Source organism: Procambarus clarkii, chromosome 14, assembly GCF_040958095.1.
Source record: "Procambarus clarkii isolate CNS0578487 chromosome 14, FALCON_Pclarkii_2.0, whole genome shotgun sequence".
In the NCBI taxonomy this organism is placed as follows: Eukaryota; Metazoa; Arthropoda; class Malacostraca; order Decapoda; family Cambaridae; genus Procambarus; species Procambarus clarkii.
The window spans coordinates 11,904,994-11,923,661 of record NC_091163.1 but is presented as its reverse complement, the minus strand read 5'-3'; the positions used below and the strand labels follow the sequence as shown (position 1 = coordinate 11,923,661).

The 18,668-nt window shown below is 48.5% G+C and overlaps 3 protein-coding genes across 6 annotated transcripts in view; 2 read left to right on the top strand and 1 right to left on the bottom strand.

Moving 5' to 3' along the window:
- LOC123771567 (Dihydrouridine synthase 1) overlaps positions 1 to 18,668 on the top strand; it is a 171,918-nt gene that overhangs the window by 63,427 nt on the left and 89,823 nt on the right. The gene's annotated exons all lie outside the window — the stretch shown is intronic.
- Positions 14,471 to 16,286, bottom strand: LOC123769954 (proteoglycan 4-like). Its single transcript, XM_069324670.1, has 2 exons — positions 16,245 to 16,286; positions 14,471 to 15,739 (listed from the first exon to the last, which is right to left on the bottom strand). Exons 1-2 carry the CDS (start codon positions 16,284 to 16,286, stop codon positions 14,471 to 14,473), a joined length of 1,311 nt encoding a protein of 436 aa, XP_069180771.1.
- LOC138364689 (mucin-4-like) lies at positions 16,372 to 18,324 on the top strand. The gene has a single exon (XM_069324669.1). It carries the CDS (start codon positions 16,372 to 16,374, stop codon positions 18,322 to 18,324), a length of 1,953 nt encoding a protein of 650 aa, XP_069180770.1.

The window sequence follows — 18,668 nt, the reverse complement described above, 5'->3', positions numbered from 1 at the left end:
AAGTGTGAAGTAATGAAATTAGGCGAGGAGAGCAGAAGGCTGAACACAAGGTACCATCTGGGAGGTGAAATCCTGCAAGAGTAAAATAGAGAGAAAGATCTGGGGGTTGATATCACACCGAACCTGTCCCCAGACGTCTACATCAAAAGAATATCATCGGCATTTGCTAGGTTGGCCAACATAAGAACTGCCTTTAGAAACTTGTGTAAGGAATCGTTCAAAAGCAAAAACCACTGCCAGTATTGGATCTATTCGTATTAGTGAAGGTTCATAGAGGATGACAAAGAAATTAGCAAAATCTTAAAAAAAGCAGTATGAGGACATGTTTAGCGTCCGATACACAGCATGAAAGTCGAAGATCCGGATAACTTCTTTATGCGTGATATCCAAACACCTGTAAATATAACTGATATCAACACGAGCGTAGCAGATTTTGAAAGAGAAATTGACAATATGCCCAAGCACTCGGCCCCGGGTCCAAACTCATGGAATTCAATATTTATAAAGAAATGCAAAAAGTGCCGGTAGCACAAGCACTCAGTATAGTGTGGAGGAAGACCTTTGACACCGGGGAGATGCCAGATGCGCTGAAAGCAGCAGACATAGCCCCTCTCGACAAGGGAGGGAGAATAGCATTAGCAAAGAATTATAGACCAGTTGCACTAACGTCCCACATAATAAAAGTACTTGAGAGAGTGATCAGGAGTCAGGTTACTAGATTCATGGAAACCAATGACCTCCACAATCCAGGCCAACATGGCTTTAGAGCAGGAAGATCATGCTTCTCACAGCTGCTTGACCATTACGACAAAATCACTGAGGCATTAAAAGAAAAACAGAATGCAGATGTTGTATACACAAACTTTGCAATGGCATTCGACAAGTGTGACCATGGAGTGATAGCACACAAAATGAGGTCATTGGGTATAACTGGTAAAGTGGGATGCTGGATACTCAATTTCCTGTCGAACAGAGCACAAAGAGTAACAGTCAATCAAATAAAATCGAGTCCAAGCGCAGTTAAAAGCTCTGTACCTCAAGGCACAGTCCTTGCACCGCTACTGTTCCTTATTCTCATATCAGATATAGGCAAAAATACAATTATGAATTAACAGGTGTTAATTCATAATTGTAACAGATGGTGAATTAACAGGGTGGACAAAGACAAACTCTTTAGCACGGGTGGAACACGAACAAGAGGACACAGGTAGAAACTTAGTACCCAAATGAGCTACAGAGACATTAGAAAGAATTTTGTTCAGTGTCAGAGTAGTTAACAGACGGAATGCATTAGGTTGTGATGTGGTGGAGACAGACTCCATACACAGTTTCAAATGTAGATATGAAAACCCCTCACAGTGTTCAAGAGAGAACTGGATAAGCACCTCCAAAGGATACCTGATCAACCAGGCTGTGACTCATACGTCAGGCTGCGAGCATCCGCGTCTAACAGCCTGGTTGATCAGTCCAGCAACCAGGAGGCCTGGTCGACGACCGGGCCGCGGGGACACTAAGCCCCGGAAGCACCTCAAGGTAGCCTCAAGGTATGATAGAACCCAGTAGGCTCAGAAATCATCATCAGTTGATTGACAGTAAGAGGCGGGACCAAAGAGCCAGAGCTCAACCCCAGCAAGTACAAATAGATGAGTACACACACACTCACACTCACACACTCAGTCACAGGTTCACATACAAGATGGCATGGTTTGAAGCTTGAGGGACAGATGCGCCATATAGATATTATAATGTATTTTTTTTGCACATGAGAAGTAGGAAGATTCAATGAACTAAGCCTACAGGTTGTAGAAGCTACCACCATTGGTGTCCTCGACGATCCTCTTGATAAACGTCTTGATAGTGTCCCTATGTAGCATACAGCCGTAGTGACCCTAAATTATAGTGTAATTTTACATTACACTATATATTTTAATGTAAAATTTCTTTTTAATATAATGTAAAACCACATTACTTTTCACTACATGGACAGCGGTTAACTCTGGGGAGGTCCGACGCCATCTTGACCGTGTATGTGTTTAGTTGACAATGGTAAGAAACCGTAAACATTCATAACGCTAAGACAGTGTTGGAGTGTTGAGTAAGGAGGTAAGTGGTGTGACGCAGTGGTGGGGGCTGGTGGTGTGCGTACACACACACATACACACACACACACACACACACACACACACACACACACACAGTAGGCTCAGGAACCTGTACACCAGTTGATTGACAGTTGAGAGGCGGGACCAATGAGCCAAATCTCAACCCCCACAAGCACAAATAGGTGAGTACACACACACCGGGAGCCGGTCGGCCGAGCGGACAGCACGCTGGGCACGTGATCCTGAAGTCCTGGGTTCGATTCCGGGCGCCGACGAGAAACAATGGGCAGAATTTCTTTCACCCTGATGGGCTGTTACCTGGCAGTAAATAGGTACCTGGGAGTTAGTCAGCTGTCACGGGCTGCTTCCTGGGGGTGTGTGTGGTGTGTTCACTCCTCGTGTCTATCTATGACTGGAGCGGTGTTGAGGTACGTCACATTGTTGCCACCTTCACCTTCTGGCTTACAGGCGTCGTCTGTCAGTCCAGCTAATTTCATGTGAATCAGTTGTTCATTTACACATTCACTTGTAGCTAATGTTTCCGGTTTTCTTTACCTCCGTTGTGCTCAAGAACTCTGTAAAGTTTAAGATATTTCTGAGTTGATATATGACAGGCGCTCTACACTGGTTGGGATCAATACTAAAGAACCCAGGTCTTATTTTGGTGGGTTAAGTATGGGAGTTTGTGCTGAAGTCTTGCCGGTGACTTCAGACGTGTGCTCCTTGATTCTGGTGACTTCAGACGTGTGCTCCTTGATTCTGGTGACTTCAGACGTGTGCTCCTTGACTCTGGTGACTTCAGACGTGTGCTCCTTGACTCTGGTGACTTCAGACGTGTGCTCCTTGACTCTGGTGACTTCAGACGTGTGCTCCTTGACTCTGGTGACTTCAGACGTGTGCTCCTTGACTCTGGTGACTTCAGACGTGTGCTCCTGGACTCTGGTGACTTCAGATATCTATTCCTTGACTCTGGTGACTTCAGACGTGTGCTCCTGGACTCTGGTGACTTCAGACGTGTGCTCCTGGACTCTGGTGACTTCAGACGTGTGCTCCTTGACTCTGGTGACTTCAGATATCTATTCCTTGACTCTGGTGACTTCAGACGTGTGCTCCTTGACTCTGGTGACTTCAGACGTGTGCTCCTGGACTCTGGTGACTTCAGACGTGTGCTCCTTGACTCTGGTGACTTCAGACGTGTGCTCCTGGACTCTGGTGACTTCAGACGTGTGCTCCTTGACTCTGTTGACTTCAGACGTGTGCTCCTTGACTCTGTTGACTTCAGACGTGTGCTCCTTGACTCTGGTGACTTCAGATATCTATTCCTTGACTCTGGTGACTTCAGACGTGTGCTCCTTGACTCTGTTGACTTCAGACGTGTGCTCCTTGACTCTCGTGACTTCAGACATGTGGTCCTTGACTCTGGTGACCCTCAGTGTGAGGGAGCAGTAGCAGCAGCAGGAGCAGTGTGAGGGAGCAACAGCAGGAGCAGTGTGAGGGAGCAGCAGGAGCAGTGTGAGGGAGCAGCAGCAGCAGCAGTGTGAGGGAGCAGCAGCAGCAGGAGCAGTGTGAGGGAGCAACAGCAGGAGCAGTGTGAGGGAGCAGCAGCAGGAGCAGTGTGAGGGGGCAGCAGCAGCAGTGTGAGGGAGCAGCAGCAACAGCAGTGTGAGGGAGCAGCAGGAGCAGTGTGAGGGAGCAGCAGCAGCAGCAGTGTGAGGGAGCAGCAGGAGCAGTGTGAGGGAGCAGCAGCAGCAGCAGTGTGAGGGAGCAGCAGGAGCAGTGTGAGGGAGCAGCAGCAGCAGGAGCAGTGTGAGGGAACAGCAGCAGCAACAGCAGTGTGAGGGAGGAGCAGCAGCAGCAGCAGCAGTGTGAGGGAGCAGCAGCAGCAGTGCGAGGGAGCAGCAGCAGCAGGAGCAGTGTGAGGGAGCAGCAGCAGCAGGAGCAGTGTGAGGGAGCAGCAGCAGGAGCAGTGTGAGGGAGCAGCAGCAGCAGCAGCAGTGTGAGGGAGCAGCAGCAGCAGGAGCAGTGTGAAGGAGCAGTAGCAGCAGGAGCAGTGTGAGGGAGCAGCAGCAGGAGCAGTGTGAGGGAGCAGCAGCAGCAGCAGTGTGAGGGAGCAGCAGCAGCAGCAGTGTGAGGGAGCAGCAGCAGCAGCAGGAGCAGTGTGAGGGAGCAGCAGCAGGAGCAGTGTGAGGGAGCAGCAGCAGCAGCAGCAGTGTGAGGGAGCAGCAGCAGCAGCAGTGTGAGGGAGCAGCAGCAGGAGCAGTGTGAGGGAGCAGCAGCAGCAGTGTGAGGGAGCAGCAGCAGCAGCAGTGTGAGGGAGCAGCAGCAGCAGCAGCAGTGTGAGGGAGCAGCAGCAGCAGGAGCAGTGTGAGGGAGCAGCAGCAGTGTGAGGGAGCAGCAGCAGCAGCAGCAGCAGTGTGAGGGAGCAGCAGCAGGAGCAGTGTGAGGGAGCAGCAGCAGCAGCAGCAGTGTGAGGGAGCAGCAGCAGCAGCAGCAGCAGTGTGAGGGAGCAGCAGCAGCAGGAGCAGTGTGATGGAGCAGCAGCAGGAGCAGTGAGGGAGCAGCAGCAGGAGCAGTGTGAGGGAGCAGCAGCAGCAGCAGCAGCAGCAGCAGCAGCAGTGTGAGGGAGCAGCAGCAGCAGCAGCAGTGTGAGGGAGCAGTAGCAGCAGGAGCAGTGTGAGGGAGCAGTAGCAGCAGCAGCAGTGTGAGGGAGCAGCAGCAGCAGCAGTGTGAGGGAGCAGCAGCAGCAGCAGGAGCAGTGTGAGGGAGCAGCAGCAGGAGCAGTGTGAGGGAGCAGCAGCAGCAGCAGTGTGAGGGAGCAGCAGCAGCAGCAGTGTGAGGGAGCAGCAGCAGGAGCAGTGTGAGGGAGCAGCAGCAGCAGCAGTGTGAGGGAGCAGCAGCAGCAGCAGCAGTGTGAGGGAGCAGCAGGAGCAGTGTGAGGGAGCAGCAACAGCAGGAGCAGTGTGAGGGAGCAGGTGCAGCAGGAGCAGTGTGAGGGAGCAGGTGCAGCAGCAGCAGTGTGAGGGAGCAGCAGCAGCAGTGTGAGGGAGCAGCAGCAGCAGGAGCAGTGTGAGGGAGCAGCAGCAGCAAGAGCAGTGTGAGGGAGCAGCAGCAGCAGTGTGAGGGAGCAGCAGCAGCAGGAGCAGTGTGAGGGAGCAGGTGCAGCAGCAGCAGTGTGAGGGAGCAGCAGCAGCAGCAGTGTGAGGGAGCAGCAGCAGCAGCAGTGTGAGGGAGCAGCAGCAGCAGCAGCAGCAGTGTGAGGGAGCAGCAGCAGCAGCAGTGTGAGGGAGCAGCAGCAGCAGCAGTGTGAGGGAGCAGCAGCAGCAGCAGCAGCAGCAGCAGTGTGAGGGAGCAGCAGGAGCAGTGTGAGGGAGCAGTAGCAGCAGGAGCAGTGTGAGGAGCGCTAGGTTAGAGTGTTGTACTGAGGCGGGTGAAGAGCAGTGTTGAGTGGTGCCTAACCTTAAAGTTACTGTGTGTCTTCCCTCCCCTCTCACCCCCCCCCCTCGCCTGCAACTTGCTCTCTCGCTCCTGCTGCTCTCTACCTTGCTCTCTCTCGCTCCTGCTGCTCTCTCTCGCTCCTGCTGCTCTCTACCTTGCTCTCTCTCGCTCCTGCTGCTCTCTTCCTTGCTCTCTCTCGCTCCTGCTGCTCTCTACCTTGCTCTCTCTCGCTCCTGCTGCTCTCTACCTTGCTCTCTCTCGCTCCTGCTGCTCTCTTCCTTGCTCTCTCTCGCTCCTGCTGCTCTCTACCTTGCTCTCTCTCGCTCCTGCTGCTCTCTTCCTTGCTCTCTCTCGCTCCTGCTGCTCTCTAGCTTTCTCTCCCCCCCCCCACCTTCTCCCTGTCCCTCTCTCTCTTCCTTCTCCCCCTCTCTCTCTTCCTTCTCCCCCCCCCTCTCTCTCTCTCTCTCTCTCCCTCTCTCTCTCTCTCTCTCTCTCTCTCTCTCTCTCTCTCTCTCTCTCTCTCTCTCTCTCTCTCCCTCTCTCTCTCTCTCTCTCTCTCTCTCTCTCTCTCTCTCTCTCTCTCTCTCTCTCTCTCTCTCTCTCTCCCTCTCCCCCCCCCTCCCTCCCTCCCTCCCTCCCTCCCTCCCTCCCTCCCTCCCTCCCTCCCTCCCTCCCTCCCTCCTCTCTCTCTCTCTCTCTCCCCCGTTCTGTGTCTCTCCCCCAGCCTCTCTCTTTCTCCCCTTGTTTTAAACTAGGACTTGGGTTCATAGGCTGTCAAATGACGTACCTGGTGAAACTGCCAGCAAGAGCTGTCATCCTGCCTCAGCTCATCTGAAGCCTGCGCCTAGAGACTTATTGCATGAGCCTGCTATATACATAATTAGGAATACGCTTGATTAAAGTTAACAACATTAGGTAACTATTATATAAGGAAGAGGATGAGCCTGTAGCCAACTGTGTGTCAGAGCCTTCATGTGATGAGTTGACCTGATGTTCCTTGTATTAACCAGTTGAGCAAACCAGTTCCAGATGCGAGTCAGCCTAGGAGTGAATGATGGAGTGATGTTCTTAAGAAAGGCAGTTCCAGTATGAGACTGTTGAAGGTTGAGAGCCTAGGGCTAAGGGTGTCAACTACTGGTTGTCCACAGAGTTGGGCCAGGTGCGGAACCTTGAGAATGTTGGCCTTGTACATAACGGAAAGTCCACCAACGTCACTACGGTGTTGCAGGCTCAGGTTGCAGGTTCAGACCATTCCCACCGGACTTGTCAAGACTAGAGATGAGCCTTCCCGTTTGTCCAAAAGTCTGATGAATTATGGAGGGCAGGCAATCCTGGAGAGGGGTTCATACTCTAGATGAGAGCGAACATGTGCTTCATAGAATGTTTTGCAGTCCCTTGCTGTCAAGGTGTGAGATGCGCCGTAGAGCTACAAGTTGCCTGGCTGCCTTTTGGGCTAGGTTAAGCACGTGGCTTTTCATTGTCGCTGAAGAATCGAACTTCATTCCCAAAATGTCGATTTCATCTGTGAACTCTAGGGTTTTGCCACCCATTTGCAAGCCTGTCCGATTTGCAATGTGCAGTCTAGTTATCATCATCGCTTGTGTCTTCTCAGCCGCAAATGTGACCTGCCATCTCCTACCCCCAGGTAGACATCGCTGAAAGTTTGTGATTAATGATTCTTGTAGCAGTTGGCATTTCTTCCTTTCTGTATGTAAAGGTTAGAGTGCAGTCATCGGCATAGGCTTGAGCTTCAGGAATGAGATGAAATAAATCGTTGAAATAGACATTCCACAACAGAGGGCCAAGCACGGTACCCTATGGAACGCTGGAACCAATTGAATGGCTTTGGGAATTTGCTCCATTGAGGACTACTCTTAGAGTCCGTTTTTGAAGGTAGTTTTTTATTAACTCTAAGATGGAGCCTGAGATGCCTAGTGCTTGAAGTTTCACTACTACTCCAGAGTGCCAGACCCGATCAAAGGCTCCTGCTGTGTCTAGAGCAACAACACGGCTGATCTTGAACTCATCCAGTGACTAATACCATTTAATTGAGAGATTTATCAATAGATCAGCAGGAGTTTTTATGCAGTCATTCTGTTGATCACATAGGCCATGAGGATCAAAAATGATATCATCTGCAGAACGATTAATGATTCGAGACTTTTTCCAGTAATGGAAAGCAGTGACAATACTGGCGCGCTCCCTCTCTCGCCGCCCTCCACTCTCCCTCTCTTTCTCTGTCTCTCTATCTCTTCCTCTCCCTCTCCCTTCCTCTTTCTCCCTCTCCTCTCTCTCTCCTCCTCCTCTCTCTCTCTCCGCCCTCCACTCTCCCTCGCTTTCTCTGTCTCTCTTATCTCTTCCTCTCTCTCTTTCTCCCTTAATCTCCCCCCTCTCTCTCTCTCCTTCTCTCTCACTCTCTCCCCTCCTTCTCTCTCTCTCTCCCCCCTCTCTCTTTCCCCGCCTCTCTCCCCCTTCCTCAACCACTTGGGCTGGACGGTAGAGCGACGGTCTGGCTTCATGCAGGTCGTCGTTCAATCCCCGATCTTCCAAGTGGTTGGGCACCATTCCTTACCCCCGTCCCATCCCTAATCCTCACCCCATCCAAGTGCTATATAGTCGTAATGGCTTGGCGCTTTCTCCTGACATTTCCCTTCCCTTCTCCCCGTGCGCGCGCACTCTTCTGGTTCAACAATTTTCAGAATGCGGTTAATAGTTTTTGTTCAGCAACGGAAGCCTCTTTCTTTCTCATTCAAGTTTGCAAATTCTTTTATTAGGGGAAGTTATTGTAGTAGAATGGAAGCGGAGGTGCGCGCGAGCATCTGTCGATGTATGTGTTAGGTGCGCCCCGACCGTTATTGTACCATCCTGCTTACTGTATGCTGTTGTTGGTGAACTACAGCAGTCCATCCTGGCCCCAGGCCGAGCTTGGCAAGTGGAGCTTCAAGAACCCACTCCACGTAGACCCCAGTTACCCAGGAAGTGGCAACACTGCCCTCAGTATTGAGAGGCCGCTCCACTACTCCACAAGGCTTCCCAAATGTGATCCACATCTCCAAAATTGGTGGCGGAAATCGCCTCCTGACGTCGTTGTGTTGTATACTTGTCGCTGCGAATTTATTTTTTATTTTTTTTGTATCTTCCATGATATTTGGTAATGTTTTGCGTCAGTCATAAGACTCCTGGTGCCTGTGTGTGTGTGTTGATGGAGGGAATATTTATGTCAGTAATAAGACTCCTGGTGCCTGTGTGTGTGTGTTGATGGAGGGAATATTTATGTCAGCCATAAGACTCCTGGTGCCTGTGTGTGTGTGTGTTGATGGAGGGAATATTTATGTCAGTAATAAGACTCCTGGTGCCTGTGTGTGTGTTGATGGAGGGAATATTTACGTCAGCAATAAGACTCCTGGTGCCTGTGTGTGTGTGTTGATGGAGGGAATATTTTTGTCAGCCATAAGACTCCTGGTGCCTGTGTGTGTGTGTGTTGATGGAGGGAATATTTATGTCAGTAATAAGACTCCTGGTGCCTGTGTGTGTGTGTGTGTTGATGGAGGGAATATTTATGTCAGTAATAAGACTCCTGGTGCCTGTGTATGTGTGTGTGTGTGTTGATGGAGGGAATATTTACGTCAGCAATAAGACTCCTAGTGTTCCCAGTAGAGGTATAAGTCAATAGTGTGTTGTTTGATTTGTCGTGTCTCCTGGTTTGTATATTATTCTGACAGTGACGATTTAAGGGGAATAGTGCTGTTGCCATAGGTACTGTTAATATTAGTGGGCCTGCGGGCCGCGCCAAGCAACAGTCTGCTTAGACCAAACTCTCACAAGGCAATCCTGGCCCTGGGACGGGCTTGGTGGGGTAGAACCTCACCCAGGTACATTGGAAGATTTGTCTAAATCCGTTTAGTTTGTTAATACTTTTGGTGGTTTCTTAAAACCTTTAAGTGGTACTTGATTCCGTTAGTTCATATTTGTTATTAAGGTGAGGGGCTGTGTTTTTCACTCGTGTTCTTATCTCACTTTCTGAACTTGAACAAAACGCAAGTTCACGTTTTGTTCTCAGTTTGTTCTGAATATCTGTTCCCAGTATGTCATAAAATCCTTGTTCTGTCTTCATATAATTTATTCCTCCCATGGCGTCCTTCATGTATAGTGTTTCATCACTAATATATATATATATATATATATATATATATATATATATATATATATATATATATATATATATATATATATATATATATATATATATATTATACTTCCGAACATTCTCAATGTTTCTTGACTCTGGATTCTAGAGTAAATAGAGTAAACTATTGTAAATAGTTCCGTAATTTGGGTATTTATGATAGGTTGTTCTAGTTTTATGTGGATTGCTTCAAGAAGTATATGTAAGTAGAACACACAAAAGTAGAACAACCTACCATGAATACTCAAAATATGGAAGTATTCACTCTACCCACCATGAGAGTAAGAACAAGACTGGAACATGAAGATGCCAACATAGAAGACACTGCTCAACATGCTTCGTCTACTACACATTATTTATCTTTGTATGTGCTTCGTCCCCTATTTTCTTTTACGCCTTACCTTTTCCTTTATTCTTGTCCCATTTGTATAGAATCTATACAAATGGGACAAGATCTATACTATAGATCTATACTATAGATCTATACTATAGATCTATACTATAGATTTACTTGTCTTCACCTGACCCCTTACTGATATAAATCTAACACGCCTTGTATTATCTTATCACTTGAGAATGAACCATGTAGGTTCGAAACGTTGCGTAAATGCTATAATGAGTGTCATACATTCTAAGGTTATTTATTTCATTTTCTTCACCTGGAACGAAGATGACCTTTGGTGAACGTCTCTTCCAATTACACCAAGATGCTAGAACACTCGTCAGAGGGATAGAAGCCTTAAACAAGAAAATAATCAATACAGAATATGCAGCCATATTCAGTGAAACATGAATAAATTTGTTTATAAATGGAAACTATGTTTTAAAGTGAAACAGGAATTTCCTTAAGTACTTTCGTATATTAATACATCTTAATGTACTATAATATTGGAAGATGTATTATAATATTGGAAGTATATATTATATACTTCCAATATTAATACATCTTCCAATATTATATATAATATAATATATAGAATATATATTATATATAATATTGGAAGATGTATTAATATACGAAAGTACTTAAGGAAATTCCTTTTTCAGTTCTTCCTCTGTGGTCTGACATTCACATTTTTAATTAATCACGTGTATATATATATATATATATATATATATATATATATATATATACACATTAGTATATTTTGGTAGCAGTCTTGTAAATATATGTTGTTGAATATGACTGAAAAAGTAAGAATAATTCAAACACGAATTTTTTCAAAATTTCTTATGTTTTTCTTCACTGTCGGTGGTAATGAAAATATCAGTTCTCCAAAATTCATTTTTTTTATTAATAGTCTGGCGCCTAGAAGCGTTTCGTAAGGGCTTCTTACATTCTCAAAGACTTCTTTACACTTAACACTACACTTATTAACTACTTTACACTTATGAACTACTTTATGATACACTGTGTATGAAATATTTGACGTATGTTGTTGTAATAGATTCAGCTACTCGGAACAAGTTCCAAGTAGCACGGGCTATGGTGAACCCGTAAACATTTGACATAACCCTCGCTAATAAGGTTACCCAAACTAATAAAAAACGAGGGGTATGTCAACATTTGACTGTTGTTATAGATTCAGCTACTCGCAACAAGTTCCAAGTAGCACGGGCTATGGTGAGCCCGTAACTTACTTGGCACAGGAGCAGGGCAAGTAGCTCGGGCTATGGTGAGTCCGTAGTGGACTTACCTGGCACAAAAGCGCGCGAACATTTGACATAACCCTCGCTTTTTATTAGTTTGGGTGAGGTGCGTACATGAGAATGGAAGTATCTGCAGGCGATGAGTCACAATAACGTGGCTGAAGTAAGTTGACCAGACCACACACTAGAAGGTGAAGGGACGACGACGTTTCGGTCCGTCCTGGACCATTCTCAAGTCGATTGTGAAGAGGAAGTAGATGCAGGCAATAAATAGGCTAGAGAGAGGTGAGGAGCAAAGTGACCAGACCGTCACCAGAGAAATGTTAACAAGCAACACAGAAATCATCGATAAATACAGCGATAGCAGGAGACTCGACATCAGCGAGGCACTACACATCAAAACGTCAACACCAGCAATCAACAGGCAATTAATGCACAACTATATTCTACCCACTTCAAGACCCTGAACCAATAGAGAAGCAGCAAGAGAAAGTATGGGCCAATAGGCCATCTGCAGTTCCATTCTTATGTTTTCATACCCATTGATTCGTGTTCTGGCAGAGTTCTCACCCAAAACTTTTGTGCCATATCATCTCACCTAAAACTAGTATAAGTATGATGTATATAGTCTTTGAAAATGTAAGAAGCATTACGAAATGCGTTCAGGCGTTAGACCAAAAATAAAGAATGAATTTTGGAGAATTAATTTTTCAATTACCCTCGACAGTGAAGAAAAACGTAAGAAATATTGAGAAGATTCGTGTTAGAATTACTAATCTTACCCTTTCGGTCATATTCAACAACATATGTTAACAAGAAAGACTGCTACCAAAATATATATATACAGTGTCTAAATCACGAAAAATAAACACGTGACAGTGTCAGACCACGGAGGAAGAATTAAAACAGGAATTTCCTTAAGTACTTTCGTATAATAATATATCTTCAGAAGGAGTCCACTCCTCCGTGGTCTATATATATATATGGGTACTAGGTACAATATATATATATATATATATATATATATATATATATATATATATATATATATATATATATATATATATATATATAATGTACCTAGTACCCAAAACGCACTTCTCGGCCTACGATGCAAGGCCCAATTTGCCTAATAGGCCGAGTGATTTTCTTTATTTACAATAAATTGTTTCCAATTGGTTTATTTGAATAATTATTATTATATTATATTAAGACCATAAATAATTGACTTTGTTGTGTTAGTTTAGGTTAAGTTAAGATAGGTTAGGTTAGGTACTGTTGGTTAGGTTCGGTCATATATCTACATTAGTATTAACTCAAATTAAAAAAAAATAACTCATACACAATGAAATGGATAGTTTTATCATTTCATAAGGAAAAAAATGAAAAATATATAAATTCATGAAAACTTGGCTTATTAGGCAAATCGGGCCTTGCATAGGCTGAGAGTGCGTTCTGGCTACTAGGTACGACATATATATATATATATATATATATATATATATATATATATATATATATATATATATATATATATATATATATATATGCGAACAAGCCAGAATGGTCCCCTGGACAATATGCAACTGATTTTCTACTGATGGTACATACCAGTTGTACATACCAGTTGCGTTGCTTCTGGGAGTATGGGTTCGAGTCACTTCTGGGGTGTGAGTTTTCAGTTATATATATATATATATATATATATATATATATATATATATATATATATATATATATATATATATATATATATATTATTAAATATGACCGAAAAAGTAAGATTAATAATTCTAATACGAATTTTCTCAATCTTTCGTACATTTCTTTTCACTGCTGGTGGTAATTCAAAAATCAATTCTCCAAAATTCATTTTTATTTCTAGTCTGACGCGACACTTGAGCGCGTTTCATAAAACTTATTACATTTTCAAAGACTTTAGTTAACACATACACAACTGAATAGAACTTACACATCTCCGATTTGTTTATATCTACATTTGAGTGAGGTGGATGGGGTGAGGTGGTATTAATAGGGTATTAAATTCATCAACACAAAAAGAACACGAAACAATGGGTATTGAATGGAAGTGATTGTAGAAAGCCTATTGGTCCATATTTCTTGATGTTTCTATATTGGAGCGGAGTCTTGAGGTGGGTAGAATATAGTTGTGCTATAGACCAACTATATAGAATATAGTTGGTCTACCCACCTCAAGACTCCGCTCCAATATAGAAGCATCAAGAAATATGGACCAATAGGCTTTCTACAATCACTTCCATTCAATACCCATTGTTTCGTGTTCTGTCTTGTGTTGATGAATTTAATACCCTATTAATACCACCTCACCCCATCCACCTCACTCAAATGTAGATATAAACAAATCGGAGATGTGTAAGTTCTATTCAGTTGTGTATGTGTTAACTAAAGTCTTTGAAAATGTAATAAGTTTTATGAAACGCGCTCAAGTGTCGCGTCAGACTAGAAATAAAAATGAATTTTGGAGAATTGATTTTTGAATTACCACCAGCAGTGAAAAGAAATGTACGAAAGATTGAGAAAATTCGTATTAGAATTATTAATCTTACTTTTTCGGTCATATTTAATAATATATGTCTACAGGAAAGACTGCTACCAAAATATACTAATATATATATATATATATATATATATATATATATATATATATATATATATATATATACACACACACACACACACGAATGAGTTTGGTTGAATATAAATAAGAGCGGCCTCGTATGGGCCAATAAACCTTCTACAGGGCGTTATTCTTATGTTCTTACCTTTTGTCTGCTTTGAAATGCCTCGCAGTCAAGTGTGATGTGTATTGCAATCTTGGAAGTGAAGGTTTCTGTATTGGGTTCCTTGATAAAGACAGTATTATTGGTGGGTGGTTTCTGGACCCCCTTACCGAACCCCATTCAATGCTGACGTCTAGAAAGTTGTCGTTTGCCAATAATTTGTTCGCTTTTCCATTTTGGTCCTGTGTAATGTGGGCTGGCAAGTCGGGACCCAGGTTGTTTATATTTTGATTTAATATATTGTGTATATAACCTTCACTATTCCCTTATGTTTCTCATGACCTAGGGCTCTGTGTTTGGTTGTGAAGTCTCCCAGGAAAGAGGCAGGTTTGTTCTACCTGATGAGTTCCAAGATGTGAGCGAGGGGTAGGTAAGGGCGGCGTCTTGGTGGCTGGTAGCACGTCCTCCGGTGTCTTGGTGGCTGGTAGCACGTCCTCCGGTGTCTTGGTGGCTGGTAGCACGTCCTCCGGCGTCTTGGTGGCTGGTAGCACGTCCTCCTCCGTCTTGGTGGCTGGTAGCACGTCCTCCGGCGTCTTGGTGGCTGGTAGCACGTCCTCCGGCGTCTTGGTGGCTGGTAGCACGTCTTCCGGCGTCTTGGTGGCTGGTAGCACGTCCTTCGGCGTCTTGGTGGCTGGTAGCACGTCCTTCGGCGTCTTGGTGGCTGGTAGCACGTCCTCCGGCGTCTTGGTGGCTGGTAGCACGTCCTTCGGCGTCTTGGTGGCTGGTAGCACGTCCTCCGGCGTCTTGGTGGCTGGTATCACGTCCTCCTCCGTCTTGGTGGCTGGTAGCACGTCCTCCGGCGTCTTGGTGGCTGGTAGCACGTCCTCCGGCGTCTTGGTGGCTGGTAGCACGTCTTCCGGCGTCTTGGTGGCTGGTAGCACGTCCTTCGGCGTCTTGGTGGCTGGTAGCACGTCCTTCGGCGTCTTGGTGGCTGGTAGCACGTCCTCCGGCGTCTTGGTGGCTGGTAGCACGTCCTTCGGCGTCTTGGTGGCTGGTAGCACGTCCTCCGGCGTCTTGGTGGCTGGTAGCACGTCCTCCGGCGTCTTGGTGGCTGGTAGCACGTCCTTCGGCGTCTTGGTGGCTGGTAGCACGTCCTCCGGCGTCTTGGTGGCTGGTAGCACGTCCTTCGGCGTCTTGGTGGCTGGTAGCACGTCTTCCGGCGTCTTGGTGGCTGGTAGCACGTCCTTCGGCGTCTTGGTGGCTGGTAGCACGTCTTCCGGCGTCTTGGTGGCTGGTAGCACGTCCTCCGGCGTCTTGGTGGCTGGTAGCACGTCCTTCGGCGTCTTGGTGGCTGGTAGCACGTCTTCCGGCGTCTTGGTGGCTGGTAGCACGTCCTCCGGCGTCTTGGTGGCTGGTAGCACGTCCTCCGGCGTCTTGGTGGCTGGTAGCACGTCCTCCGGCGTCTTGGTGGCTGGTAGCACGTCCTCCGGCGTCTTGGTGGCTGGTAGCACGTCCTCCGGCGTCTTGGTGGCTGGTAGCACGTCCTCCGGCGTCTTGGTGGCTGGTAGCACGTCCTCCGGCGTCTTGGTGGCTGGTAGCACGTCCTGATAAACATTGCCACTTTTATCTTTTGGTTTTCTATTGCAGAAAAGTTTCCAGGAAATTCTCCTGGTTTTTGAGTGATATTTCTCTCCTGACTGCAGTTGCTATTATGGGCTTAAACAGCTCGGCTGACCTGATATATTGTGAAGTTGAACACTTATATTTGTCTCCTTCCTCTGTTCGCTTGGCTATTGATGAGTACCTTGTCATAGTGTGTAGCTTGTATAAGGTGGGTGAGTTGTATTATTCTTAGTGTTTGGACGGGAGCAGCTCTTCTGTTGCTTTAGGGGGTGGACACCAATTGTGGTTTGCACGGTTCCCGCTTCGGGTATGTGTTCATCCTGCAGACTCATACGTCAGGCTGCGAGCAGCCGCGTCTAACCGCCTGGTTGATCAGTCCAGCAACCAGGAGGCCTGGTCGACGACCGGGCCGCGGGGACACTAAGCCCCGGAAGCACCTCAAGGTAGGCAGTTATTGTGCGGGTCCTGGAGCCCGTAACCGCCCACCTCTGTTACAGCGCGGCGTCTTGTTCGCTGACTTCCGGCCATTATGGAGTCATAAACGTCCTTCCTTCTGAATTGGGAGCGTTTGTGTTTGTATTTTGTGTTTCCGGATTAGACATTCTCGTAGAGAATGTGGCCACTCATTTTCAGTGAAGGCTCTCTACAGGGCCTTCACTGCTTCCTTCCACCAGGGCCTTCACTGCTTCCTTCCACCAGGGCCTTCACTGCTTCCTTCCACCTGGGCCTTCACTGCTTCCTTCCACCAGGGCCTTCACTGGACACCCTCCACCAGGGCCTTCACTGCTTCCTTCCACCTGGGCCTTCACTGGACACCCTCCACCAGGGCCTTCACTGCTTCCTTCCACCTGGGCCTTCACTGGACACCCTCCACCAGGGCCTTCACTGCTTCCTTCCACCTGGGCCTTCACTGGACACCCTCCACCAGGGCCTTCACTGCTTCCTTCCACCTGGGCCTTCACTGGACACCCTCCACCAGGGCCTTCACTGGACACCCTCCACCTCCAGGACCTTCACTGGACACCCTCCACCAGGGCCTTCACTGCTTCCTTCCACCTGGGCCTTCACTGGACACCCTCCACCAGGGCCTTCACTGGACACCCTCCACCAGGGCCTTCACTGGACACCCTCCACCAGGGCCTTCACTGGACACCCTCCACCAGGGCCTTCACTGGACACCCTCCACCTCCAGGACCTTCACTGGACACCCTCCACCAGGGCCTTCACTGGACACCCTCCACCTCCAGGACCTTCACTGGACACCCTCCACCGGGGCCTTCACTGGACACCCTCCACCGGGGCCTTCACTGGACACCCTCCACCAGGGCCTTCACTGGACACCCTCCACCTCCAGGACCTTCACTGGACACCCTCCACCTCCAGGACCTTCACTGGACACCCTCCACCAGGACCTTCACTGGACACCCTCCACCTGGACCTTCACTGGACACCCTCCACCAGGGCCTTCACTGGACACCCTCCACCTGGACCTTCACTGGACACCCTCCACCAGGGCCTTCACTGGACACCCTCCACCGGGGCCTTCACTGGACACCCTCCACCGGGGCCTTCACTGGACACCCTCCACCTCCAGGACCTTCACTGGACACCCTCCACCAGGGCCTTCACTGGACACCCTCCACCTCCAGGACCTTCACTGGACACCCTCCACCTGGACCTTCACTGGACACCCTCCACCAGGGCCTTCACTGGACACCCTCCACCGGGGCCTTCACTGGACACCCTCCACCTCCAGGACCTTCACTGGACACCCTCCACCGGGGCCTTCACTGGACACCCTCCACCGGGGCCTTCACTGGACACCCTCCACCGGGGCCTTCACTGGACACCCTCCACCTCCAGGACCTTCACTGGACACCCTCCACCAGGACCTTCACTGGACACCCTCCACCAGGGCCTTCACTGGACACCCTCCACCAGGACCTTCACTGGACACCCTCCACCTGGGCCTTCACTGGACACCCTCCACCAGGGCCTTCACTGGACACCCTCCACCAGGACCTTCACTGGACACCCTCCACCAGGGCCTTCACTGGACACCCTCCACCAGGGCCTTCACTGGACACCCTCCACCGGGGCCTTCACTGGACACCCTCCACCAGGACCTTCACTGGACACCCTCCACCGGGGCCTTCACTGGACACCCTCCACCGGGGCCTTCACTGGACACCCTCCACCGGGGCCTTCACTGGACACCCTCCACCGGGGCCTTCACTGGACACCCTCCACCAGGGCCTTCACTGGACACCCTCCACCAGGGCCTTCACTGGACACCCTCCACCAGGGCCTTCACTGGACACCCTCCACCAGGACCTTCACTGGACATCCTCCACCAGGACCTTCACTGGACACCCCCCACCGGGGCCTTCACTGGACACCCTCCACCAGGGCCTTCACTGGACACCCTCCACCAGGGCCTTCACTGGACACCCTCCACCAGGGCCTTCACTGGACACCCTCCACCAGGACCTTCACTGGACACCCTCCACCAGGACCTTCACTGGACACCCTCCACCAGGACCTTCACTGGACACCCTCCACCTAGGCCTTCACTGGACACCCTCCACCAGGACCTTCACTGGACACCCTCCACCTGGGCCTTCACTGGACACCCTCCACCAGGGCCTTCACTGGACACCCTCCACCTGGGCCTTCACTGGACACCCTCCACCAGGACCTTCACTGGACACCCTCCACCTGGGCCTTCACTGGACACCCTCCACCAGGACCTTCACTGGACACCCTCCACCAGGACCTTCACTGGACACCCTCCACCGGGGCCTTCACTGGACACCCTCCACCAGGGCCTTCACTGGACACCCTCCACCAGGACCTTCGCTGGACACCCTCCACCAGGGCCTTCACTGGACACCCTCCACCAGGACCTTC